Source organism: Pseudophryne corroboree, chromosome 5 (genome assembly GCF_028390025.1).
Source record: "Pseudophryne corroboree isolate aPseCor3 chromosome 5, aPseCor3.hap2, whole genome shotgun sequence".
NCBI classification, from domain to species: domain Eukaryota; kingdom Metazoa; phylum Chordata; class Amphibia; order Anura; family Myobatrachidae; genus Pseudophryne; species Pseudophryne corroboree.
Genome location: NC_086448.1, coordinates 217,259,946 through 217,286,734, shown reverse-complemented (window position 1 = coordinate 217,286,734; position 26,789 = coordinate 217,259,946). Strand labels below are relative to the sequence as shown.

Sequence of the window (26,789 nt, the reverse complement as noted above, 5' to 3'; positions counted from 1 at the left end):
CATTCTGTGGCAGGCCTGCCACAGCCAAAATCTGTAAAAGCCCATTCCAAAAGGAAGGGGGCTCATCTTGGGCGACTGCCCGAGGGGTCTCGGCTTTACAACTTTGCCGAGCAGTTACTTGGTCAGGGGCAAACACGTTTGCTAAATTCTACAAATTTGATACCCTGGCTGAGGAGGACATGGAGTCTCTCATTCGGTGCTGCAGGGTCATCCGCACTCTCCCGCCCGTTTGGGAGCTTTGGTATAATCCCCATGGTCCTTACGGAGTCCCCAGCATCCACTAGGACGTCAGAGAAAATAAGATTTTACTTACCGATAAATCTATTTCTCGTAGTCCGTAGTGGATGCTGGGCGCCCATCCCAAGTGCGGATTGTCTGCAATACTTGTACATAGTTATTGTTACAAAAATCGGGTTATTCTTGTTGTGAGCCATCTTGTCAGAGGCTCCTTCGTTGTTATCATACTGTTAACTGGGTTCAGATCACAGGTTGTACGGTGTAATTGGTGTGGCTGGTATGAGTCTTACCCGGGATTCAATATCCTTCCTTATTATGCACGCTCGTCCGGGCACAGTATCCTAACTGAGGCTTGGAGGAGGGTCATAGGGGGAGGAGCCAGTGCACACCACCTGATCCTAAAGCTTTTATTATTGTGCCCTGTCTCCTGCGGAGCCGCTATATCCCCATGGTCCTTACGGAGTTCCCAGCATCCACTACGGACTACGAGAAATAGATTTATCGGTAAGTAAAATCTTATTTTTATCTACATTGTGCAAAGTAAGTCAGTGAAAGCTAATATTTGATGGGTTACTATGGTTTTACGGCAGATTTGTGTCTTTGATTAATGCTGGTCAGTAATGTTCTTTTTGTCCGTAACATACCCACCTTCAATCACTGCCCACATAAACACTGGTCATAATAATAAATGATCCCTAAATAGAATACAAAATAGAGTGCACCCATAATCCCCTTACTGCTATGTTATGCATGTATGCAGTTCTTCTACCACTTATTAAGCTTCTTCCAACCTGCATAGATATGAATGTCTTACAACTCTAATAACCTCCCCCCAGCAAAACTAAATGTATGTTATACTGTATATATACTGTAATGTCAGTCCATACATAAACGGCCAGAACACTTACTATGTAAATATTTACATTACATTGCACTAAAAATATGTCATTTGACTTTAACAGCTATATTGAACGTTTATAAGTATTCATACATGTGTGTATATGTGAGTATAGATGTCAATTTATGTGTGTTAAGAGTTTATATATATATATATATATATATATATAGCATGTGCACACAGACAGAACAAATCTGCATAGCCACTCTCGCAATAGACTTCCCTTATTTGCTTATCAGAATAATGATCTAGAGTCAGATAGGACTATAATGGACCAGTTCCAATCTTTGCCATGAACCATAAGTTTCTCAGTAAATATGTGGCCTATCCGCTCTGCAAGTATAGTGTTAAATGCACTGAATTGATATCTTTAAGGCATGTGCTATGAATTCCTAACAATTTTAATAGTCTCCTTTTATATGAAAGAACATCGTTAAAGTGCCTATTAAAGCAGAGAGAATCCAGAATTAATAAAATGTTTAAACTTGTAAAATATTTATTTAACTGAATAGTATTTAGCAGCTATTTGAAGGAATATATTTGCCTGAAAGAATTTCCCTTGAGTTGGTACTTTCAAATTCTTATCCACTTTTTTCCACACGCGTTGGTTTTGGCGGTCATATCATTGTGCGAATTTCCTATAATCGAAATAGACACATTATGCCTAACGTTTGTTTTGCCTAAAATGGACAATAAGATGTGTTGTCTGTTTACATGTTTTATATTGAATTGGTTGCATTTCCATTTTAGTTTTTCCCTGTATGGCGCTATAGACACTTTGGGTCTGAGGTGGAAATAAAGCAGAGCAAGTAACTGTGCATGCTGCACGGCAGGTTGGGCAGATGTAACATGTCCTTTTGTGTGTGCACTTACACCAATGTGTAACATTTACCATTACCCATATTATCAATTTTTTATATATAACGCCACATGAGTCTGTAGTGCATATATGCATGTCCTTATCCATGACCGGCTTAGAGAATCCACTCAGATAGCAGCATGTGCTGTTGCAAAATAAATCCAGTGAGCGTGACCAGAAATATTGAGCTGCTGATCAGGGCTGGTTGGTTAATAACTGTCACCTGATCATCCTTACCCGATACAAGCCATTCCTACCATCATACTGCAGACCTGAATAGTTTAGACATTCAGTTGAGTATCTACATTGGACCTAGAGTAGTCCACTCAGGCTGCATAACCCGGTGCATTGGCATCTTTTATCTTATTAGCTCTGTTATGGTGTATTTCAATAGTTTTTCTGGAAGAAAGCATAGTACGGTACGAAGTATATGCCTAAAGGGGAGTGGGGATGTGAACTGATTAACGAGGCATGGGCTTGCTGGAATGACCTGGTTCGACTGCTGGGGGCGACGACACAAATCTAGAACCCTGTGTCTGATAAACGTGTGGCTGGTAGGCTTTATTCACTTTTGAGTAATCCTGTGCAAAATGTAAGTTATGTAGCTTGAGTTCTAAAATAAAATTCAGCAAGTGTTATATATGTGCGTCTGCTTTACTAGTAGACTATACTGTAGATCTTTTACGCCAGCATTTTAAAGCTGTCCCATGGTCTTAGTTAAACCTAGATAATGTTTTAGGGTTTTTTATTTTTTTTAAATGGCTTAAACACAATAGACTAAACCTTTACTTTGTCCTTTAGTTAAGTGTGTTCACTTTGCCTTGTAGAGCTTTAATAAATAAAGTGCTGACACATGCTTGCCAGGCACTTTATAAGCACAAATTGAAATCTCCTTTAGGACTTCATTGGGTTTTTTTTATCCCACGTTTATTAATACTTCTAAAAGCTACATTCATTGTTGAAAGTGCCGCCAATCAAACCCTTATCATGAAGTGTGTGCGCTTAGGTCTATTTGGCTTTGGCCTACCAGCCTCAGTGTTTTTTTTGTTTGTTTTTACAGAGCATTTTTACAGATAAATTTAAGTTGTTCCATTATTTATTTATTTATTTATTAACAGTTTCTTATAGAGCGCAGCAAATTCCGTTGCGCTTTACAATTTGAAATAACAATAACAAACTGGGTGATAACAGTCATAGAGGTAGGAAGGCCATGCTCGCAAGCTTACAATCTATAGGGAAATAGCACCTTTCCTTGTGTACATATGCCTATCTATTGCATAAAATGAGAAGACATGTGAGGATATGTGTGGACTGTACAGAGTGGATGCAATTTGATAGGAAGGTTTATGAAAGTTATGTGGGTGGTTCTGGAATTTGATACGCTTGCCTTAAGAGGTGACTTTCAGGGAACGCTTGAAGGTTTGGAGACTAGAGGAGAGTCTTATTGTGCATGGTAGGGCATTCCACAGAGTGGGTGCAGCCCGATGAAAGTCCTAAAGTCGTGAGTGGGAGCGAGTAATGAGTGTGGATGAGAGACGCAGGTCTTGTGAAGAGCGAAGAGGTCGGGTTGGGAGATATTTTGTGATAAGCGAAGTGATGTACGTTGGTGTAGTTTGGTTTATGGCCTTGTGTGTGAGTAAAAGTATTTTATATTGAATGCGGTAGAGTACAGGTAACCAGTGGAGGGACTGACAGAGTGGATCTGCAGACAATGAACGTCTAGCGAGGAAGATAAGCCTCGCCGCTGCATTCAGAATGGATTGTAGTGGTGAGAGTCTCGTTTTGGGAAGACCAGTTAGGAGACTATTGCAATAATCAATGCAGGAGATAATGAGAGCGTGGATTAGAGTTTTAGCAGTGTCTTGTGTAAGGTATGGTCGTATTTTGGATATGTTTTTTAGATGCATGTAACATGATCTTGAGACAGATTGAATGTGGGGAACAAAGGACAGATCAGAGTCAAGGATGACACCTAGGCAGCGAGCTTGTGGGATAGGGTAGATAGTCGAGTTTTCAACAGTGATAGAGATATCAGGTTGGTACCTACTATTGGCTGGTGGAAATATAATTAACTCTGTCTTTGAAATATTCAGTTTGAGGTGGCGAGATGTCATCCAGGATGAAATGGCAGAAAGGCATTCAGTGACACGGTCCAGTACAGATAGGGACAAGTCAGGGGAGGATAGGTAGATTTGAGTATCATCTGCGTACAGATGATACTGAAAACCAAAAGAGCTGATTAGTTTACCAAGAGATGAGGTATAGATAGAGAAAAGTAGAGGACTCAAGACTGAGCCTTGCGGTCCTCCAACTGAAAGAGGTAGCGAAGAGGAGGTAGATTCAGAGAAGCGAACACTGAAGGAGCGATTAGATAGGTACGATAGGAACCAAGAAAGGGCTGTGTCTTTAAGACCTAGGGATTGTAGTGTCTGTATGAGAATAGAGTGGTCTACAGTGTCAAATGCAGCAGATAGATCTAGAAGAATAAGTAGTGAGTAGTGGCCTTTAGACTTCGTAGTGACCAAATCATTAACCACTTTAGTCAGTGCTGTCTCTGTGGAATGTTGGGAACGGAAGCCTGGCTGAAGTGGGTCCAACAAAGTGTATGAGTTAAGAAAGTGTGTGAGTCGAGTGTAGGCAAGTCTCTCAAGTAGCTTAGAGAGACAAGGGAGCTGAGAGATAGGGCGGTAGTTTGAGAGAGCATTAGGGTCAGAATTTTGTTTTTTTTTAAATGGGAGTAATCATTGCATGCTTGAAGAGTGAAGGAAAAATACCAGTAGAGAGAGAGAGATTACAGATGTTAGTTAAGGTAGGGATGAGCACCATAGACAGAGCTTTACTTATTTGTGAGGGTAAAGGATCAAGAGGAGAGGTAGTAGAGAAGCAGGATGAGAAGAGTGATGATACTTCATCTTCATTTGTGGGATCAAATGAAAGAGTACCAGAGGGTTCAGGTAAAGAACGGAGCAGGTCACTGGCTGACGAAGAGCATACCATTTCATCTCGGATCTTATCAATCTTCTCCTTGAAGTAGGAAGCAAGATCCTTTGCCTTGATAGTGGCAGGTGGGGTAGGTGCGGGAGGATTCAGAAGTGATTTAAATGTATTAAAGAGTCGTTTGGGGTTAGAGGCTTGAGCAGAGATAAGAGTTTGGAAATATGTTTGTTTGGCAGTGTCCAGGGATTTTTATAAGAATGGTAGACATCCTTATATGTGAGGAAGTCACTTGAAATACGAGATTTACGCCACTGACGTTCAAGTTTTCGTGTGAGTTTTTGTAGTTGTCTTGTTAATTTGGAGTGCCATGGTTGACATCTAGGCCTACGTGGAGTGTGATGGGTAGCTGGAGCCACTTCATCAAGGGCTAGTTCTAGAGTCTCAGCCATCTCAGGAGAGGTGAATGCAGAAATAGGTGAAAGCAGTTGTTGGAGTGAAGTGGAAAGTTCTTGAAGATTAATTGTGTTAATATTTCTGCGGGTTTGAGGAAGATTGGAGGACTTCAGCAACACAGGGTTTGAGTTAACAGAGGAGAGCATGCAGGTGATAAGGTTGTGATCTGAGAGGGGGAAAGGAGTGTTAGTGAGTTCAGAGATGGAGCATAGTCTGGTGAATACTAGATCAAGGCAGTGGCCCTCCTGATGAGTAGAGGAGTCAGTCCATTGGGAGAGGCCAAGAGAGGAGGTTAGAGAGAGTAGTTTGGAGGCGTGCGCAGCAGATTTTGGACAATCAATAGCAATATTGAAATCACCCATGATAATGGTGGAGATGTCAGAGGATAGGAAGTGAGGGAGTCAGGCAGAAAAATCTTCCAAAAATTGTTTTGGATGCCCAGGTGGGCGGTAGATAGCTGCAACACGCAGAGAGAAAGGAAAGTAAACCCTAATGGAATGTACTTCAAATTATGTAAATGTGAGTGATGGAACCTGTGGTAGAACAGTGTATGCAAAAGATTGGGAAAGTAAAAGTCCAACTCCTCCTCCATTATATTACAATGCAACGATTCATATCTGGGCAGTGTGCTAGGGGAACACTGGTAACGGCAGTACATTATAACTGCAGCATCACTCATTTTACCTTGTCCCCTGTAGTAAATTAAGCATTGTTGGGCTGCTGTATCTGCGATGGAAGTCGCCGTGCGTTAGCAATTCCAAAATCACTCCAAATGTAATCACTTCCCAAGTTTTTATTCTAGTTTAGTTGACCAATAGCTGAAACTTTGGCTCGGTATACACTTGAACAATATATCATTTGATGGGGAATGAGTGATCTATCGGCAGTTCATCGCCAGATGGGTACACCCGATAAGTCGTTCACAGACCTATCAGGTCAGCCCTGCAGCACATATATATATATATATATATACAGAGAGAGTCGCACTCACGTGTAATACTGGAACAACAGCTGGGGTGTCTTCCACGAAAACCCTCCAGGGGATCCACTTGTAGATACAAAAAAATGGAGCACTCACCAGTCTTTTCTTAATGAGATATTTAGCAAAAGTTTATTGCCCAGACAGCATACATGACTGTGTAACACAGTCCATTATAGTTATCCAGAGGTAAGCTCAAACGTTTTCGGTCATAGCAGACCGTCATCAGGAGACATAAACATCATTTAACAGCCGTCCTGCCATCATACAGAGATACCATCAGCCTGATATATAGATATATCTGCATGTCTGGCCTCTGTTTGTGGCCGACCCGCTGACCATCTCTTATGCGCCAGCCGCAGCAACCTCAGTGATGTTATTGATCTGGACAGGCATTAGGATCCAGTTGTCATATCTGGCCAGACATGTCGAGCGGCCGATTGATTAGTGCCTATGCTTACAGTACCAAAATCGGCTGCTCTGTAGTTGTGTGTGGCGGTCAGCATTGTGTGTACCCAGCCTTAGTATATAGGCCTTTATTCAGGTTTGTTAGCCTACCAAAAAAGCAAACTGATGGGCAAAACCTTGTTGCACTGCAGGTGGCGCGTATGTAACATGTGCAGAGAGAGTTAGATTTGGGTGGGGTGTGTTCAAACTGAAATCTGAATTGCAGTGTAAAAATAAAGCTGCCAGTATTTACCCTGCACAGAAACAATATAACGCATCCAAATCTTACGCTCTCTGCACATGTTACATCTGCCCCACCTGCAGTGCAACATGGTTTTGTCCATTAGTGTGCTTTTTTCATTTGCTGACAAACCTGAATACCCCCCATATTTTATAACTGTTAAAATGTGTTATGATCAGAGTTCAGGGTTTTGGCTTCACCTACAATACAAACGTTTGTGGGGTTTTTTCTTTCCTTCTCTTGTCTGTTTCTCATCCAAAAACTTGTCCACTGAAGGATTGATTTTAGTACATCAACTTTCATGTAATGAGCCTGGCATCTTCTATGAGGCATTGTCATTTAAGTGCTATCTGTACAAAGCATCTCGAACTTGCACTTGACAAGCCAATACTAATTAATAAGCTATGTCTGTTCTTTCAGTAAATGTCAGCAAGACAGTGGCATGCCCTGCTGCTTAATATGTCGAAGACATTCACTTCTCTCTGATACTGGTATCAAAATGGAGGTTACAAGAGGAGCTCTAGTGGCTATTTTCTTGTGTTTTTGCATACCACAGTGGATGACATTCAAAATGTTCCATACTCATTGGTCTGGTTGTTCTTTTCATTTTCAATTTACATAGATAAAAAAATCATGGGCATTGTAATGCATATTGTGATGCAACCCCCTTAGATAAATCAGTGACGCGAGGTGAGGCAGAGCCTTTCCTGTCATACTATAATATACTGTATACCAGTCTTTTTTTCTTTTCTTTTTTAATACGACAGCATCATGTTGCTGGGGTACAGAAAGTAAAAAAGGAAAGGGGGAACAGTACAGGTGGTAGTGGGGGGATCACACACATCAACAACAATGTAATTACAATACATTCAAATTGTAAACATTATTCACATATACATTCAATAAAATGTATATAAGGGTAGGACACAATTTAGCAGCCTGGGCTAGGGGTGGTGTCTGGTTCGTTCAGAGGAAATTGGGCTGGGTCAGAGCTGGAGGGGTCATTTAAGGCCTGGGTCTGAGCTCTAATTTTTCCATATTCCTGCCATAGGGACCAATCTAGTCATTTCTAAGGGGGATGGAGAGATAAAGCCAGAAATTTTGATTCCATCTCGAAATGAAAGTCAATTTTTTTTAATAACTTTTAAAATGTGTGGCAGTGATATTTGTTTCCAGTTCTGAGCGAAGGCAGCTCTTACCGCTATACGGATGTGACCCAGCACATATTTGTGTTGGGGTAATACTGAATCTGGCATCAGATGAAGCAATGCTATGTTAGGAGAGGGGTTTATAGACGTATGAAGGACGTTATTTATTAAAGTGAATACCTCCCCCCAAAAGGCGGGTAAACTGGGACATGACCAAAAAACATGGTAAATATCACCGACTTCTCCACATTGCCGCCAGCAAAATTTAGAACATGAGGGCCAAAGCAGATGAAGTCTGTCTGGGGTCAGGTACAACCTATTCAGTAATTTCATACGCATCTCTGTGTAATTAAGACATTTGGACATACTGTATGAGGACATGTAGATCTTATTCCATTGAGAATCGGACAAGACAATTCCTAAATCCTCCTCCCACCTAATTTGCGCCTTAACTCTAGGATTAGGTAATAAAGCAATGAGTAGTTTATACCAATAGGAAACCTCGCCTTTAGAATCAGTCCTATACAGCCTAGTGTAGACCTGATGAGTGTACGGATTAATGTCTTTGGTGATAGAAGGGAGCGTACTCCACCAGTGTCTAATTTGGTAGTAACTCAATCGTGCGGATTCTGGTAAGTCAAATTTAGATTTCAAGGTAGGGAAGGGCGTTATCACTGATCCATCAAGTAAGTCACTCAGGCTGCAGAGGCCATATACGTGCCATCGGGAAACATTCAAATTCGGAATTGGTTTTGCCAGGGCACAAAGAGATAATGATGTGAAGGTTGGCGGGACATTGGTAAGTTTTGCCGCCAATTTGTCCCATGTTTGTAGCGATGCACGGGTAGAGGGGAGTATTGGTAAATAAGATGGTCGAAGACTCTTAGGGGTCTTTAATATATCTTCTAATAGATATGCTGTACATGCCACTCTCTCCAGACACACCCACCCCAGATCAGGATTAATAACCCCATACGCCTTTAGATGTGCCAATACGCACGCTTCATGGTAAAGGGTGAGATCTGGCATGGCCAGTCCTCCCAAGTTCTTGGATAAAACCATCCTTGAACAGCCTTGTAATAAGACAATTTGCATATGGAAAATCAGATGATCAGGTTCAGAGACAAATCACTTAGCCGGCGAACCCTCAATGGATCTGCAAAGGTGGCTCATCATCTGTGTCACAGTGACTATCACTGTGGCTAAGTGATTTGTCTTTGAAACTGAGCATCTGATTTTCCATATGCAAGTTGTCTTATTACAAGGCTTGACTGATTGGCCAATTGAAAGTCCCAGTGGCATATAGGGTCTGGTCATCAAGCACTCATGAATGATTTGTTGAGATTGTGGTTCCATACACTATTCATACTTACCATTCAGCTGACATTCACCCCTGATGAAGTCTTGGAGAAAAGACGAAATGAGTTGGGTTTTCTTCTTATGAAGTCTTTTTATGAATCAATATTAAGGATAAAGAGGAAATTACAGAAAATTACCTGCAATTTACTGTTATTGTGATCATTGATCTGTAAGAATGGTGAAGTGATTTATCAAATAAATAAAAATATTGACTATGTTTTTATAATAAAAAGACGTTTTTAGACGGAACATGTCACCAATATGTTTTGATATCGAAACCTATTAAGGTTTCTGTTTATAATATTAGGCATTGATACGAATTGTTGGCGCCAATTCCTCTATTGTTATATATATATATATATATATATATATATATGAAAAAAGATACAGTTGCGCATTAAAACAATATAGTCTGTAAAATATATATAAGTCCCAATGTATTATTGCTGCAGTCCTCCTCCAGGAGTAAACCTGTACTCCTCAGCACATGTAAAAGAGAAAACAATGGAGGGCACAATGGTGAGTGTAATCATCAAAAGTGCTTTACTGATAAAGTATTCGCTCACATACATTGAAAGTAAAAGGTAACCAGCGCAGGTAGACAACTCGTGTAGCCTCCGGATGGCATACACCGATGTGTAACGTTGCTTCAGAAATACCGAAAGGCCGCTCTGGACATCCAGCCGCACGGACAATCAACCCCCTGACGAAGTCCCGTGACGAAACGCGTTGGGCGTGACCAGCAGGACCTGTGACGTGGATCCATTGCCCAGACGAGCGGCGTGTGAGATCCGTTGATTGTCCGTGCGGCTGGATGTCCAGAGCGGCCTTTCGGTATTCCTGAAGCAACGTTACACATCGGTGTATGCCATCCGGAGGCTACACGAGTTGTCTACCTGCGCTGGTTACCTTTTACTTTCAATGTATGTGAGCGAATACTTTATCAGTAAAGCACTTTTGATGATTACACTCACCATTGCGCCCTCCATTGTTTTCTCTTTTATATATATATATATATATATATACACACCGTATTTTTCGGACCATAAGACGCACCTAATTTTTAGAGTAGGAAAACTGGAAAAAAAATATTCTGAACCATTTCTGCTTTATCATCCTTGCGCTGCCTCCCTAGTTTTCACCAACCTCTAAGAGATATTTCTGTGTGATTTCTTAGACTCCTACAAGGATTCTGTACAGTGCAGCCTTCTGTCAGAGCCAGCATACAGAGACACACACACATAAGAGCCAGCATACACATAGACAGACACACACACACACATACTTGACAGTACCAGTGGTTCCCCGCGTCCAGGCTCTCAGCTAACGCTCCCGCGGTGCACTCCTGAGGAGGGAGGAGGTGGGGGGGGAGCAGGGGAGTCACATGATGCCGGCTCTGCTGCTGAGATGCGGGCGCTCTGCTGATGACGGCGCAGCAGCAGCATCCAGGACACGCCGCTACCCGCCGGCCGCCGGCGCTACCCGCAAACACGTCTTATTCACTCCATAAGACGCACATACTTTTCCCCCCACATTTTTGGGGAGAAAAAGTGTGTCTTATGGTCCGAAAAATACGGTATATCTACATTTTTAATTGACGAGAATTGACAAGGCTTGCCAGTTATATGGATACTGTGATTGAAGGGTAGCGAGGGGATCAGGGAGGTTAATTGGAAGGGCATCCGTTTTTGACGTATTAAGTTTGTAATAAGAGACCTTGCTATAGTTTTCTAGTATAGAGTTCAAATGGGGAAGGGACAGCATAGAGCTGGGTACAAATAAAAGGACATCATCGGAAAAAAGACCCACTTTATGCGGCTGGTTTCCAAGAAGTACACCAGGGAATAAGGGGTCAAGGCGGATCTTTGCCGCCAAAGGTTCAATAGCCAATACAAAGATTAATGGGGACAGGGGGCAGCCCTGCCTTGTACCATTGGTAAACCCATCCGATAAAAAGCTGTTGCCAAATACCCAGGCCGGGGGGCAACTGTACAGTGCAAGCATGGAGACAAGGATCGGGCCGCAGAAACTGAATTTTAATAAGACTGATCTCATATACGGCCAACTTAGCCAGTCAAATGCCTTCTCAGCATCTAAGGATAGCAGGAGAAGTCCCTGGTCAGTCGGTAGGGAATCCTAGTAGGTTGAAGACCCTGCGAGTATTATCCGATGCTTACCTTCCGGGCACCAACCTGACCTGGTCCGGGTGGACCAAATCCGGTAAAAGAAACTTAACTCGAGTGGCAATAATCTTCACGTACAATTTAATATCCCCATTCAGCATTTTCTTTAGTGGAGAAAAAATGGACGCGGAGGAGGGTATCTCTAGGAAGATCAGTGGGTACCGTGCGTGGGCGTGGTAAACGGTGGATTCGATCAATAAGCAGGTCCCGGTCATTCACGTCCAGTAGTAACTTACGGAAGAAGGCCATGGTATAGCCTTCCAATTCTGAGTTAGCTACTTTGTCAGGGATACCTCTGATCTTGCTGCTGTTACGTCTGGAGCGGTCTCCATAGTCATTTTATCTCTTAAGTGTGTCCAGATCGGCACTTTGCTGGTCATGTGCAGTAATGAGGTCATTATGAGAGGCCACAAGCTCCTCCATCTTGTGCTCCAAATGATCTATGTGGTTTCCCACCTCGACTAAGTCTGACTTTACTTCCCTGATTGCCGCCGTGAGGTCGTCAGCGAGATCAGACTTGAATGCAAACAGTACCTGGCATAGAGATTTCACAGTCGGGGGCTTCTGAGTCCACATCTATGCCTGAAATGGACATGGTGTTCAGTGGGCTACTCAGTTTTAATAGGCCTGAGGAGGTAGCGTAAGATTCACCCAGGGATGATGGAGGGGCAAGGGTTGTCTTCTGCATGGGAAAGGACACCTTGGGTGGCAATGCCACTTTTAGCTTTTTAGGGGGCATGATGGAGTGATGTAAAAGAGCAGGATGGGTTGTGTGCTAGGTATATGTATTCAGGAGACCAGCTGTGTAGGCCAGGGAGGCAGAACACGGAGGACCTTCAGTTACATGAGTGGTGGGTCTAGGAGAAAGGATTTACATCGGGAGTTCAACGCTGAATGCCGGCATCCAGCAGAGCTGCATGTTGCTGAGGGTAAGAACTGGCCTATGCTTGCTACTAAATTGAGGCTCCCCACTGAATCTGTGTGACCCAAAGGGCTGGGTGCCCAATTGAACTGATTGCTAGATGCAAGTGGAAGTCTAGGCACAGGCCTATATGTGACTATTGTGAACACAGTCGCAGCTGCAGGGTAATAAGCATGATGGCCGGACCCCGGCGTGCCTTCTAGGAGTCAGCGATGGCTGCAGCCTGTGGAGCCGGTGGAGAAGGGCACATCAACAGCAGCAAGCATTGGGTGGGGAGTCTTGCAGCTTACCTCCGGTTAGTAGCGAGTACCGTCCGACCGAATTCCGAGTCTTTAAGCACCTGGGCAACAGAGTTGTAATAGGGCAGCAAGGCGGCAGCAGTGCACCAGTAGCAAGGGATAGATGCAGTGTGATCTCAGAAGCACTGTATAGATATTACAAAAACTTCCAGCAGCCTGTGTGTATCCTTGGAAGGAAAGGGGTCCTTTTCTTGTATAGACTTTATGTGGGCAATAGTGTAGGGTGGAGAAATGGGTCTTGGAGGAGGAGAGGGAGCTCTGCCCAGGCAATGTAAAGTGCAGGGGGAGAGAATTATCCTCCCCTGACACTAACTCAAGATGGCGGACTGGTGCCTCACAGAGCCCAGAGCTACGGTCTGCGTATGCAGGCAGACCCCTGTCCGCCGAACGAGTGAGCAGGCCGGCGGCGGGGGGGTCAGCGGGAGGCAGATCAGCCTGGTGAGGAGGCGTCGGGCAGGGCTGCAGCAGCGGCACGGCATCGGTCGGGCAGCACCGCTAACCCAGGCCGCGGCTTCACAGTGGAGGAAGGCTGGATTCCAGCAGAAGCCCTGTCCACAGAACAAGTCAGGGGGGGGGGGGGGTCAGTGGGAGGCAAATCAGCCCGGTGAGGAGGCGTCAGGCCGGGCTGCAGGAGCGGCACGGACACTGCCGGGCAGTACCGCTAATCCAGGCTGCGGCTTCACAGTGGAGGAGGGCCGGAGTCCGGGAGTGCAGCTCCAGGGCCCGCAAGAGGTAGTATATGTGTATGTATATATATATATATATATATATATATATATGTGTAGAAACAAAGGTCAATGAACTTTGCCATAAAAACATAGGTAAGGGTTTATTGTGTTGATGTTTTTATTAGAACCAGTTGAGCATCTTTAAACCCTCATTTGTGTGTGCTGGGAACTGCTCATTTCTGCTCCCTGACGCACCGTCATTCTCACACGTTGCGCTCAGCCTGAGCTGATACAAATGAAATGGGCACACTTGTCCTTAATCCCTATATTTACATCAGACTATTTTGAGGGAAAATGCATACAAATCAAAGAGGTTTGTGATCAGATTAAAGGATATCTGTCTTGGGGAAACAAAAACAATTGACCCGTATGCGTAAATTAAGAAATAAAAAAGTGAGGTAATAAAAAGTCAAAAAGGAAAAAGTAACTTTTGGTTTGGTCACTAAGGGGTGAATATTTCTCCGGTCATCCAACTGTTACATTTATGTTTGGCTGTAGGTTTAGTTTAAACTGGTTTTGAATGTCCTCGTTCTGTAAGATCAGTTGTGCATGTATTAAATGTTCTGTTTTTGTTTGATTTTATACTTTGGGGACACCAGGGTGAAAGAAAATTGCAGTGATCACATTAATGAGTTATAAATGACATGTCCTAACAGACCTGTGTTAGAAGAAGAAGAAGAAGAAAAAAAAAAAGAAACTTTTACAAAGGGATTTAATTGACACACCTTCCCACAGAGTTTCATTGAGGATGTGAATAATCAAACATGCACTGTCTCGTACTAATCCCAATTAACTTTTCCTTTTGACCTCTAAGGTTCCACAAGCAGAGATGTCGGTCCTTCATTAGGCCTGAAGAAATCCAGCTCATTAGAAAGCCTTCAGACAGCCGTGGCCGAGGTGACATTGAATGGTGACATTCCTTTCCATCGCCCACGCCCACGGATAATTCGCGGACGTGGCTGCAATGAGAGCTTCCGAGCTGCTATTGACAAGTCCTATGACAAGCCACCTGCTGCCGATGATGATGATGAAGGCATGGAGACGTGTAAGTTACGCACTACTTGTTTGCATCGGGTGGGAGGAAGGGTAATTTTGTTTTAGTTCTCTTCAGGTTGATTTCTTTTTAGTCTGTTCCTACCCACATCCAGTAAAAGAAAAGCCGTCACATTTACACATACACCTTTTACAAACTTCAGCTGTGATATGGACATCATCAACTATTGAGGACTTTGTAGAAACTTCTCCATGTTCACTTTCCTCTTCCCAGACCTATTAGCTGGATGGAAATTACAGAAAGCAGACCCTATTACTGCTTATTTCCATTTCTACTGATGTCCCAAAGTAGCAATGTACCCAATTTAAGCAATTGATTTTTTTCCCTCTAGTAGAATTAGTAGGGTTTTATTGAGGAAAGTTCAATACACCAGTCCACTTAATTGATTAAACACAGAAATACCTTACAAAGTGCTCACATCACTAAGGCCATGTCATAGAGCGTCAGTGCTAGAAACCTTGAAAATATATGTTTATTTCCAGCCAAGAATCTTGTGGCGCCGCATCAAGCTGTTCTACCTGTGCTGCACATTTTCTTTTCTTCCACTTCAGGTTTTTACATTGTTATTTGTTATATTCTCTACTTTACAAATTCAACTAAGAATGGTGTGACACTAGACTTCAATAATATATAGAAAATACGCAATTTCAGTCCGGATATCTGTATGTAGGGGTGGTATTCATGTGACCGCCGGTCAGCTGACCGACAGTCACATGACCTCCGTGAGCCCGACGGCTCACTATCCCGATGGTCGGCATGCCGACCAACAGGGACTATTTCCACTCGTGGGTGTCCACGACACCCATAGAGTGGGAATAGAACCCGTGGCGACCGCAGGTCGCCACCGAGCCCGCAAGGGGCTTGCTGCACTCGCCCCTCCCCGCCGGGATCCCGGCGTCGGTATGCTGCCGGGATCCCGGCGTCGGTAAGGTGACCGGCGGTCAGGAGACCACCGGTCACCAGTACTACACCCATATGTAGTGTTAGCTTTGCCATTTGGACAATAGTATATAATGAGCAGAGCCTTCCTTACCCTTTGTTTTGATGTCTGCTTCACTTTTTTTCTACCTTGCATGTTCTATATTACCTACTGTGCTGCGGAGCACTGTGTGTCTCACAAAGCAATAATGTATAGTGCCGCACCATGACATTCTACATCTGTCTCTGTAACACTTTAGTCATCCGCCAACTTCCCGTAATAATAGTAGTTACATAGACTTGTGTGGAAGGTCTTAAGTACAGATAACCTCATCTATAGTCATATGAGAGGTTGTTTTCTTCCTAGCATGGATATAGCAGAAAATTGTTATTACAGTATTTTATTTTTACTGATTAAATATTCTTCCAGTTCCGTGTCCTTGTATAGATTACATATAATGAAGTGGGGTCACCAGTAAGTGTGTCTGTCACTCTAGTAGCCCAGTCCTATTTCCTTTGCCTCACTTTGTGACCCGTTTCCTGTATACAAGTCTATGTATGTATGTGTGTGTGTGTGTGTGTGTGTGTGTGTGTATATATATTTATATATATATACAGTTAAAAGTAACACTAAAAGTAATCGCCCTCCACACAGGGAACGTTGTAGTGTCTTCACCCTATGTACACACTGTGTGTGCAGCACCACTGCGTATTGAATGAGGCCTGTCAATGCACCAGAATTTAATGACATTGCTTATTAATGAGGCATAGAGCCTCATGTTTGTAGCCGTGAAAAGAGTAGATAAGTTGCCCAACCAATCAGCTGCTACATATAATTTTATAGAATGCACTTGATAAATGTTACTTCAAAGCTTATTGGTTTCTATGGGCAACTTCTCAGCTAGCACACTTCTCCACTCTTTCCATGCCTCATACATTTGCCCCTGAGTGCCGTAAGCCTCTGTATTGTCAGTAATGGCTAGCGAATACTGTGTATAGCATACCTCCCAACTGTACTGAATCCAGCGGGACAGTCCCGCGGGACAGCCCGACACTGTCCCGCTGTCCCTCCCGTGGGGGGTAGTTGGGGAGCATTTGATCACCCGCTGCTTGGCTCTGCAAAGCAGCCGGTGATCTCTGAATAGATGCCCTATGCATGCCACAAAGCCATGACCACTTCACCCGAGTCCACGCCCCTTTTTCCCCGACTCCGTAGACATAAAAGTTGGGAGTTTTGTATATAGTAAGTGTTGGTTTCACCAACAAAATAATTAATTCACTTTTTTTTGTTCATTCAAAACAGTTTGAAAAGTAGCTGAAATGAAAATAAAACGGATGCATTATCTGACACTGTGTGTTGAATTAATATATTCCCAAACATGTATAAAAAAAAATTGTATGTTTAGATTATTTTTTTACAGTTTTATTTTGTTTGCACTTAAATGTAATAGCAAAGCTATCAGACGAGCCCATGATTTCTCTGACAGCATTTGCATTGTGTATTATGTAATGCTATGGTGTATTTTTAGTGTTTGAGGATGGTAAATGTTGTGTCTGTTTCCTCTCATTGGGAATAATTACAGGATTTAGTTAAAATCTGTGAGCAACAAGAGTTTGTGAGGAAATGGGGTTTTCCTGCACTTTTCTGCAAGCAGCGCAATGAAGAATGGCATGCCTACTAATGATGAATCGTAATTATTCATCAATCTTCTATCCATGCATGTCAGAGCCACCATACACAATTGTGCTCTTCCTTTCTCCACCCACAAAATGTCTGTGTAAATTACTAAATTATGTTTGCTGAGGTCATTGCACAATGGGAAGTTTCTTCATGAATGGCAGCAAATTAAATTACGTTTTGTCTAGCCATGACGCCTGAGAGGTTATACTTGTGTAAAGCGATCCTAATTAGGCTGGTTTCAAGTATCGCTAAAGTCTTCCTAAATGGGGGCCCAAAAACATTGAGAGAAATGTGCTGATACACTAAGTCATCGTGATGTTCCAGACACATGGCCCATTAACCCTTGCAGGGCCTGGCATCTGCACTCACTAATCCCCTCCTCCATACCTGTATATGTTGCTTTCATATTTTATAGTCTACCCTTCAGATGGACTTTAAATTAAATCTCTGACCACTTTATGGTTAAAGTCGTAAAAAATAATCTGCTCTTTATATTGTGTATTTACTGTATGTTCAGTGACCTAACAGTGAACTATATTTGCATCTTACACGATTTGTCCATTTACTAAAGCCTACCACTAGGTAATTACGGGAGAAAAATATTCCGGGATGAGTGAGACATTCCTGCCTGGGTAACCTAGATAGTGCTGGCACACAGAAACATACAGTGCCTTGCTAAAGTATTCACCCCCTTGGCTTTTTACCTATTTTGTTTCATTACAACCTGTCATTATTATTTTTTTTTAGCTGAATTTTATATGATGGATCTGCACAAAAGAGTCTAAATTGGTGAATGGAAATGAGAAAAATATATATAAAAAAATAATGTTTATAAGTTAAAATTTGAAAATTGGTATGTGCATATGTGTTCACCCCCTTTGCTATGAAGTCCCTCAAAAGTTCTGGTGCAACCAATTACCTTCAGAAGTCACATGAATAGTGAAATGAAGTCCACCTGTGTGCAATCTAAGTGTCACATGATCTGTCAGTATAAGCACACTTTTTGTGAAAGGCCCCAGAGGCTGCAACACCACTAAGCTAGAGGCATCACACCATGAATATCATGGAGCTCTCCAAAGAAGTCAGGGACAAAGTTGTTGAGAAGTACAAGTCAGAGTTGGGTTATAAAAAAATAAATAAAAAAAATATCCAAATCTTTGATGATCCCCTGGAGTACCATCAAATCCATCGTCTTCAAAGAAGAACATGAGAACGAAAGAACATGGTACCACAACAAACCTGCCAAGAGAGGGCCGGCCACCAAAACTTACAGACCGGGCAAGGAGGGCATTAATCAGGGAGGCAGCACAGAGACCAAAGGTAGCCCTGAAGGAGCTGCTGAGTTCCACAGCAGAGACTGATGCATCTGCGCATGTGACCACAATAAGCCGTACACTTTCTAGAGCTGAGCTTTATGGAAGAGTGGCCAGAAAAAAGCCATTACTTAGTGTTAAAAATAAGAAGGCACGTTTTGAGTTTGCCAAAAGGCATGTGGATGACTCCCCAAATGTATGGAGGAAGGTGCTCTGGTCAGATGAGACTAAAATTGAATTTTTCGGCCACCAAGGAAAATGCTACGTCTGGCGCAAACCCAACACATCCCATCACCCCAAGAACATCATCCCCACAGTGAAACATAGTGGTGGCAACATCTTGCTGTGGGGATGTTTTTCAACAGCAGGAACTTTGAAACTGGTTTGAATCGAGGGAAAGATGGATGGTGCTAAATACGTGGATATGCTTTAGCAAAACCTGCTTCAGTCGGCCTGTGATTTGAGACTGGGACGGAGGTTCACCTTCAAGCAGGACAATGACCCGAAGCATACTTCTAAAGTGGTTTAAGGGGAAACATTTAAATGTATTGGAATGGCCTAGTCAAAGCCCAGATCTCAATCCAATTGAGACTCTGTGGTCAGACTTGATGATTGCTGTTCACAAGTGGAAACCATCCAACATGAAGGTGCTGGAGCAGTTTTGCCTTGAGGAATGGGCAAAAACCCAGTGGCAAGATGTGGCAAGCTCATAGAGACTTATCCAAAGCGACTGGCAGCTGTAATTGCCGCATAAGGTGGCTCTACAAAGAACTGACATTAGGGGGCTGAATAGTTATGCACGCTGAAGTTTTCTGTTTTTTTGTCCAATTTGCTGTTTGCATCACAATAAAAAAAATAAAAATAAAAACATTTTCAAAGTTGTAGGCATGTTCTGTGAATGAAATGATGGAAACCTTCAAACAATCCATTTTAATTCCAGGTTGTGAGGCAACAAAACATGAAAAATGCAAAGGGGGGTGAATACTTTAGCAAGGCACTGTACAAGAAAAGGAAAAGAGTGTTAGATTCAAATTCCTGAACACATTTAATATAGTGGTGTTAAAAAGATAAGATTAAGATAAAATTAAAATTAAGCTAACAAATCTCACATGAGAATATAATGTCCATTGACAAATGGGGATAAGGAAGAAAATTGACTATATACTGCTGTTGTTTTTGCAACACCTTATGACCGTGTTCCTGATAGATTAGTCAGATTCACACATGAGGACTTAGATGTCAAAATGTCCAATGTTACCAGCTTTGTGTTCCTATATGAGGATCCATAGCGATGGTGCCTGAAAGCAGCTGAACTCCATGCAATTTTGGTAGGTATCCTGGTCCACAAAAGGCTTGGAAGGCTTGGAAATAAAGCCGGATTGGTGAATTACCGAAAAAGTCCTCCAGAATCTTGTAAAGGCAGCAATGGAACCACAGGTCTTTCTTGGTGTAGTCGGTGTATGTAGCAGTTGATTTCTCCTGACGCTATTTCTCCATTTGACATCACTATGGATCCTCATATAGGAACACAAGGCTGGTAACATTGGACATTTTGACATCTTTAAGTCCTCATGTGTGAATCTGACTAATCTATCAGGAACACGGTCATAAGGTGTTGCAAAAACAACAGCAGTATATAGTAAAATTTTTTCCTTATCCCCATTTGTCAATGGACATTATATTCTCATGTGAGATTTGTTAGCTTAATTTTAATTTTATCTTAATCTTATCTTTTTAACACCAATATAATAAATGTGAATCAATTTGAATCTAGCGCTGTTTTCCTTTTCTTTTACTTCATGTATATGTAGGGAGACTGACTATCTCCCTTATACAGCAGCTAGGAAAACACCCCATTCTAGCGCCCGACAATATACTTTGGTATACCCATTTTAGCAAGGCACTGTACGTCTAATTAAATACTCATTTAATTTTAACACTTGTATCGGGAATTACAAATCACAGGAAAATTCGGAATTAAGTTGAGTTGGCTGCATGCTAAGGAGACACTAAAACCCAAGTCTTTCTAAAACCCATAGGATTCAGTTAAATCCCAAACTTTGGGGCCTATTTATCAACGAGCCATAAAACTTGCATGCATTTAAAAAAAAAAAAGGAAAAAAAGAAAGCAAAATAAAATTTCGTCAAAATATGTGCTAAAATTAAACTTGGGGTACATACTAATGGGTATAAGTATATATTTGGATCATTTTAGGGGACGTTTAAAAAAAAAAAAAGTTGAAACAGACTGATTATTCCCACCTGCAATTCTAAAATCACTTGTCCCACTCAAAAAGCACCCCAATATACCTGTCCCATACCTTCTTCCCCAATTTCCATCATTTTGCACTTTTTCACCCAATAAAATTACGTAATTAATGCTCATTAAAAATAATTAATTAGTCATTCGGGGGTTGTCCCGGGGTTCAGAACCAAATCCAGACATTTTTACCTTAAAATAAGGATCTTCCCCAAGTTTATCACCTGCTCAGTTGGTGAATTGTTGGTAAATTGAAATTTGCAGACCATTAATCAACGCTTTCGTGAATTTACCGCATTTTGCTGTAAAATCACTGTTTATCGCAAAAATGCATTTACACAGCTAATTGAATTCGGCCCTTTGGTGGGACTTGAAGTCATAGGAGACCAAGCTGGATTCAGTGCAATAGTGTAAAATTGGCCACATAGACGGGCAATTCATTTAGCCATGATGTTCCACAGTAGCCTCACAGGTAATGTTTTTCTGAAGGAGTTTTTATTTAATGATGTCATAGAGATGCGAGAAACAATGAGCAATGTTTTAATTACTGGTGTACATAAACATGACTGGCAAGGTTACGAACATAGCCACTACTAATTCCGTTGTCCAGTTAGATAGGCCCAGCCCTTGCTTCTGGGCTTCATAAGCCTTTAGCTGCAACGGTAGTTTCACTTCTAATTTTGTACTTTTTATTTATTTATTTTAAATCATTTTACTTATTTCTGTTTTTGGTATTTCATTTTGTGATTTTTTTTAAAATTAGATAAATCCTATTTCAATTTTGCACTGCATAAGTATTTAGACCTATAAGGTGAGTATGATGCTATGTGTTGCTCATTAGCATATTTGCATACAGCTGTAGGGGTCACAGAAAACTCTAACTTTTATTCTTGCACTTATATAGTGCAAATACTGCTCTTTATCTCATGGTGGTGTATTTATTTAGTAATGTATTGGTCCCTCATTGTATGATGCTTATAAGCTCCAGGAGAACACACCTTTGTGCCATCTGAGAAACCTGCTTGGTTGTCGACTCTGTAACTATTCTATATGCTTATCCACAACAATTCTTCGTTACTTGTATAGTCCCAGCTGGTTACTAAATTGGCACTTTCAGGAAAGTTGAGAGGCTGTAACATAATTAGATAAGAGCAGCAGATTGCCTTGTTTTGGGTTTCTGGTCACAAAAAGCTTGCTTGCTCTTTTCTGCTGTGAAACAACTCGGTGCAGTCATGTTGCTCCTCTCTGGTGCATCATCAAAGTGGGGGACTGTTAGATGGAGTGTGGCTCCAGCTTTCTGCATCTCTCAGGCTCAGCTAGCTGACTGTGTCAAATGATGTGGGGAGTGCTCAGATACTGCTTAATACCCTTAGTAGTTATACAAGTACTGCACTAACAGGTTAACCCTTCTACCGCTGTATGACTACATTGTGCACACGCCATCTACTTAGACACCTGTGTGACACATTACATCAGTGCATATAGGGGGTAATTCCAAGTTGATCGCAGCAGGAAATTTTTTAGCAGTTGGGCAAAACCATGTGCACTGCAGGGGGGGGCAGATATAACATGTGCAGAGAGAGTTAGATTTGGGTGTGGTAAGTTCAATCTGCAATCTAAATTGCAGTGTAAAAATAAAGCAGCCAGTATTTACCCTGCACAGAAACAACATAACCCACCCAAATCTAACTCTCTCTGCAAATGATATATCTGCCCCCCCCCCCCTGCAGTGCACATGGTTTTGCCCAACTGCTAAAAAATTTCCTGCTGCGATCAACTTGGAATTACCCCCATAGGCTTCATGGTGTAAATGACCTCAATATAGAATTCCTATATTATAAGGTATAATACGTCACTCAGAATATTATCGTATATGAGCAAGGAATGAAGGAGGAACTTATGTCAGCATCTGGTGCATCCTGTGATTAGTAGATCTCATTTCATTATGCAGACAATTGAAAGGATTCAGTGCTGTGATGTGGATTAGCACTTCACCATAATACCAATATGTGTGCACTATTTATTTATTTATTTATTTATTAACAGTTTCTTATATAGCGCAGCAAATTCCGTTGCGCTTTACAATTTGAAATAATAATAACAAACTGGGTGATAACAGTCATAGAGTTAGGAAGGCCCTGCTCGCAAGCTTACAATCTATAGGGAAATAGGCATATGTACACAAGGAAAGGTGCTATCTATTGCATAGAATGAGAAGACATGTGAGGATATGTGTGGACTGTACAGAGTGGATGTAATTTGATAGGAAGGTTTATGAAAGTTATGTGGGCGGTTCAGGAATTTGATACGCTTGCCTAAAGAGGTGAGTTTTGAGGGAACGCTTGAAGGTTTGGAGACTAGAGGAGAGTCTTATTGTGCGTGGTAGGGCATTCCACAGGGTGGGTGCAGCCCGATGAAAGTCCTGCAGTCGTGAGTGGGAGCGAGTAATGAGTGTGGATGAGAGACGCAGGTCTTGTGAAGAGCGCAGAGGTCGGGTTGGGAGATATTTTGTGATAAGCGAAGTGATGTACATTGGTGTAGTTTGGTTAATGGCCTTGTGTGTGAGTAAAAGTATTTTATATTGAATGCGGTAGAGTACAGGTAACCAATGGAGGGATTGACAGAGTGGATCTGCAGACGATGAACGTTTAGCGAGGAAGATAAGCCTCGCCGCTGCATTCAGAATGGATTGTAGTGGTGAGAGTCTTGTTTTGGGAAGACCAGTTAGGAGACTATTGCAATAATCAATGCGGGAGATAATGAGAGCGTGGATTAAAGTTTTAGCAGTGTCTTGTGTAAGGTATGGTCGTATTTTGGATATGTTTTTTAGATGCATGTAACATGATCTTGAGACAGATTGAATGTGGGGAACAAAGGACAGATCAGAGTCAAGGATGACACCTAGGCAGCGAGCTTGTGGGGTAGGGTAGATAGTAGAGTTTTCAACAGTGATCGAGATATCAGGTTGGTACCTACTATTGGCCGGTGGAAATATAATTAACTCTGTCTTTGAAATATTAAGTTTGAGTTGGCGAGATGTCATTCAGGATGAGATGGTAGAAAGGCATTCAGTGACACGGTCCAGTACAGATAGGGACAAGTCAGGGGAGGATAGGTAGATTTGAGTATCATCTGCGTACAGATGATACTGAAAACCAAAAGAGCTGATTAGTTTACCAAGAGATGAGGTATAGATAGAGAAAAGCAGAGGACCCAAGACTGAGCCTTGCGGTACTCCAACTGAAAGAGGTAGCGAAGAGGAGGTAGATTCAGAGAAGCGAACACTGAAGGAGCGATTAGATAGGTACGATAGGAACCAAGAAAGGGCTGTGTCTTTAAGACCTAGGGATTGTAGTGTCTGTATGAGAAGAGAGTGGTCTACAGTGTCAAATGCAGCAGATAGATCTAGAAGAATAAGCAGTGAGTAGTGGCATTTAGACTTCGTAGTGACCAAATCATTAACCACTTTAGTCAGTGCCGTCTCTGTGGAATGTTGGGAACGGAAGCCTGACTGAAGTGGGTCCAACAAAGTGTATGAGTTAAGAAAGTGTGTGAGTCGAGTGTAGGCAAGTCTCTCAAGTAGCTTAGAGAGACAAGGGAGCTGAGAGATAGGGCGGTAGTTTGAGAGAGCATTAGGGTCAGAATTTTGTTTTTTTAAAATGGGAGTAATCACTGTATGCTTGAAGAGTGAAGGAAAAATACCAGTAGAGAGAGAGAGATTACAGATGTTAGTTAAGGTAGGGATGAGCACCAGAGACAGAGCTTTACTTATTTGTGAGGGTAAAGGATCAAGAGGAGAGGTAGTAGAGAAGCAGGATGAGAAGAGTGATGATACTTCATCTTCATTTGTGGGATCAAATGAAGAAAGAGTGCCAGAGGGTTCAGGTACAGAACGGAGCAGGTCACTGGCTGCCGAAGAGCATACCATTTCATCTCGTATCTTATCAATCTTCTCCTTGAAGTAGGAAGCAAGATCCTGTGCCTTGATAGTGGCTGGTGGGGTAGGTGCGGGAGGATTCAGAAGTGATTTAAATGTATTAAAGAGTCGTTTGGGGTTAGAGGCTTGAGCAGAGATAAGAGTTTGGAAATATGTTTGTTTGGCAGTGTCCAGGGCATTTTTATAAGAATGGTAGACTGTCTTATATGTGAGGAAGTCACTTGAAATACGAGATTTACGCCACTGACGTTCAAGTTTTCGTGTGAGTTTTTGTAGTTGTCTTGTTGATTTGGAGTGCCATGGTTGACATCTAGGCCTACGTGGAGTGTGATGGGTAGCTGGAGCCACTTCATCAAGGGCTAGTTCTAGAGTCTTATTAAGGTGTGATACAGCCATCTCAGGAGAGGTGAATGCAGAAATAGGTGAAAGCAGTTGTTGGAGTGAAGTGGAAAGTTCTTGAAGATTAATTGTGTTAATATTTCTGCGAGTTTGAGGAAGATTGGAGAACTTCCGCAACACAGGGTTTGAATTAACAGAGGAAAGCATGCAGGTGATAAGGTTGTGATCTGATAGGGGGAAAGGAGTGTTAGTGAGTTCAGAGATGGAGCATAGTCTGGTGAATACTAGATCAAGGCAGTGACCCGCCTGAAGAGTAGAGGAGTCAGTCCATTGGGAGAGGCCAAGAGAGGAGGTTAGAGAGAGTAGTTTGGAGGCATGCGCAGCAGATTTTGGACAATCAATAGCAATATTGAAATCACCCATGATAATGGTGGAGATGTCAGAGGATAGAAAGTGAGGGAGCCAGGCAGAAAAATCTTCCAAAAATTGTTTTGGATGCCCAGGTGGGCGGTAGATAGCTGCAACATGCAGAGAGAAAGGAGAGTAAACCCTAATGGAATGTACTTCAAATGATGTAAATGTGAGTGATGGAACCTGTGGTAGAACAGTATATGCAAAAGATTGGGAAAGTAAAAGTCCAACTCCTCCTCCTTTATGGTTATCGGGTCTGGAGGTGTGTGTAAAGTGGAGACCACCATGTGCCAGTGCTGCAGGGGAGGCTGTGTCAGATTGTGTGAGCCAGGTTTCTGTTATAGCCAGCAGATTGATGTTGTTAGATATGAAGAGGTCATGGATAGATGTTAATTTGTTACAAACAGAACGTGCATTCCATAAGGCACATTTTAGTGATCTGGAGGGTGATGGAAGACGTGATGTTTATGAGGTTAGCTGGATTTCTATGTTGCTGTGAATCAGGTGAATGCGAGTGATGCAAGTGGCTGGGTCCTGGATTTGGTGAAATGTCACCAGCTATCAGAAGCAGAAGAGAGAGATAAATGTGGGTGTCAGAGGTTTGTGAAAGTTTTTTATGGTAAGAGGTTGTAGATGTTATTGTCAATGAGTATAGGGAAGTAAAAAGCTCATGAGTGCTAATAAGAGGGGAGTGTAGAATTGAGGGGGGCAATATTTACAGAGGGGTGAGTTGCTGGGAGACTGAATGATGCAATGGACTTTATGAATACTCCATGAAGAGCAATGCAGAAAATCAATTTGTGGAACATAGTTAGTTTGAGCTGAAACCAGTGTTTTCTAAGCTGAGAGTGTAAGGTTTTACCTGTTCAAGTTAAAAGTTCAGGTGCCTATTTACTGGTGTTGTTCTGCTGTATGTTAACTGTGCATTATAGAGCAAAGTGACAAACAGGTATGTACAATCACATGTAAATCACAATGTATATAGTTGTCTACCAAATTGGTTGCATTCTGCTCTTAGAGGTCATGAGGATTTTAGTTGGTAATTGTTAGTTGTGCCTAATGTCTGCTATAGATGTGTCCTCATACTTCTTGCCTCAGTACGCCACGTAGCTGGAGCTTTCTGGCGTGAGTGAGCTGACAGGTCCTGTGCAACTCCATTAGGATCGGGTGTCTTTTTTTATGTTTT

The 26,789-nt window shown here is 42.2% G+C and overlaps 1 protein-coding gene across 17 annotated transcripts in view; it reads left to right on the top strand.

Annotated features, from left to right (window-relative positions):
* PARD3 (par-3 family cell polarity regulator) overlaps positions 1-26,789 on the top strand; it is a 919,963-nt gene that overhangs the window by 611,623 nt on the left and 281,551 nt on the right. For all 17 annotated transcript variants that reach the window (XM_063922114.1, XM_063922110.1, XM_063922109.1 and 14 more), the window contains one exon: positions 14,505-14,735. In XM_063922114.1, the coding sequence (XP_063778184.1) occupies positions 14,505-14,735 (231 nt within the window). The remainder of the gene's footprint in view (positions 1-14,504; positions 14,736-26,789) is intronic.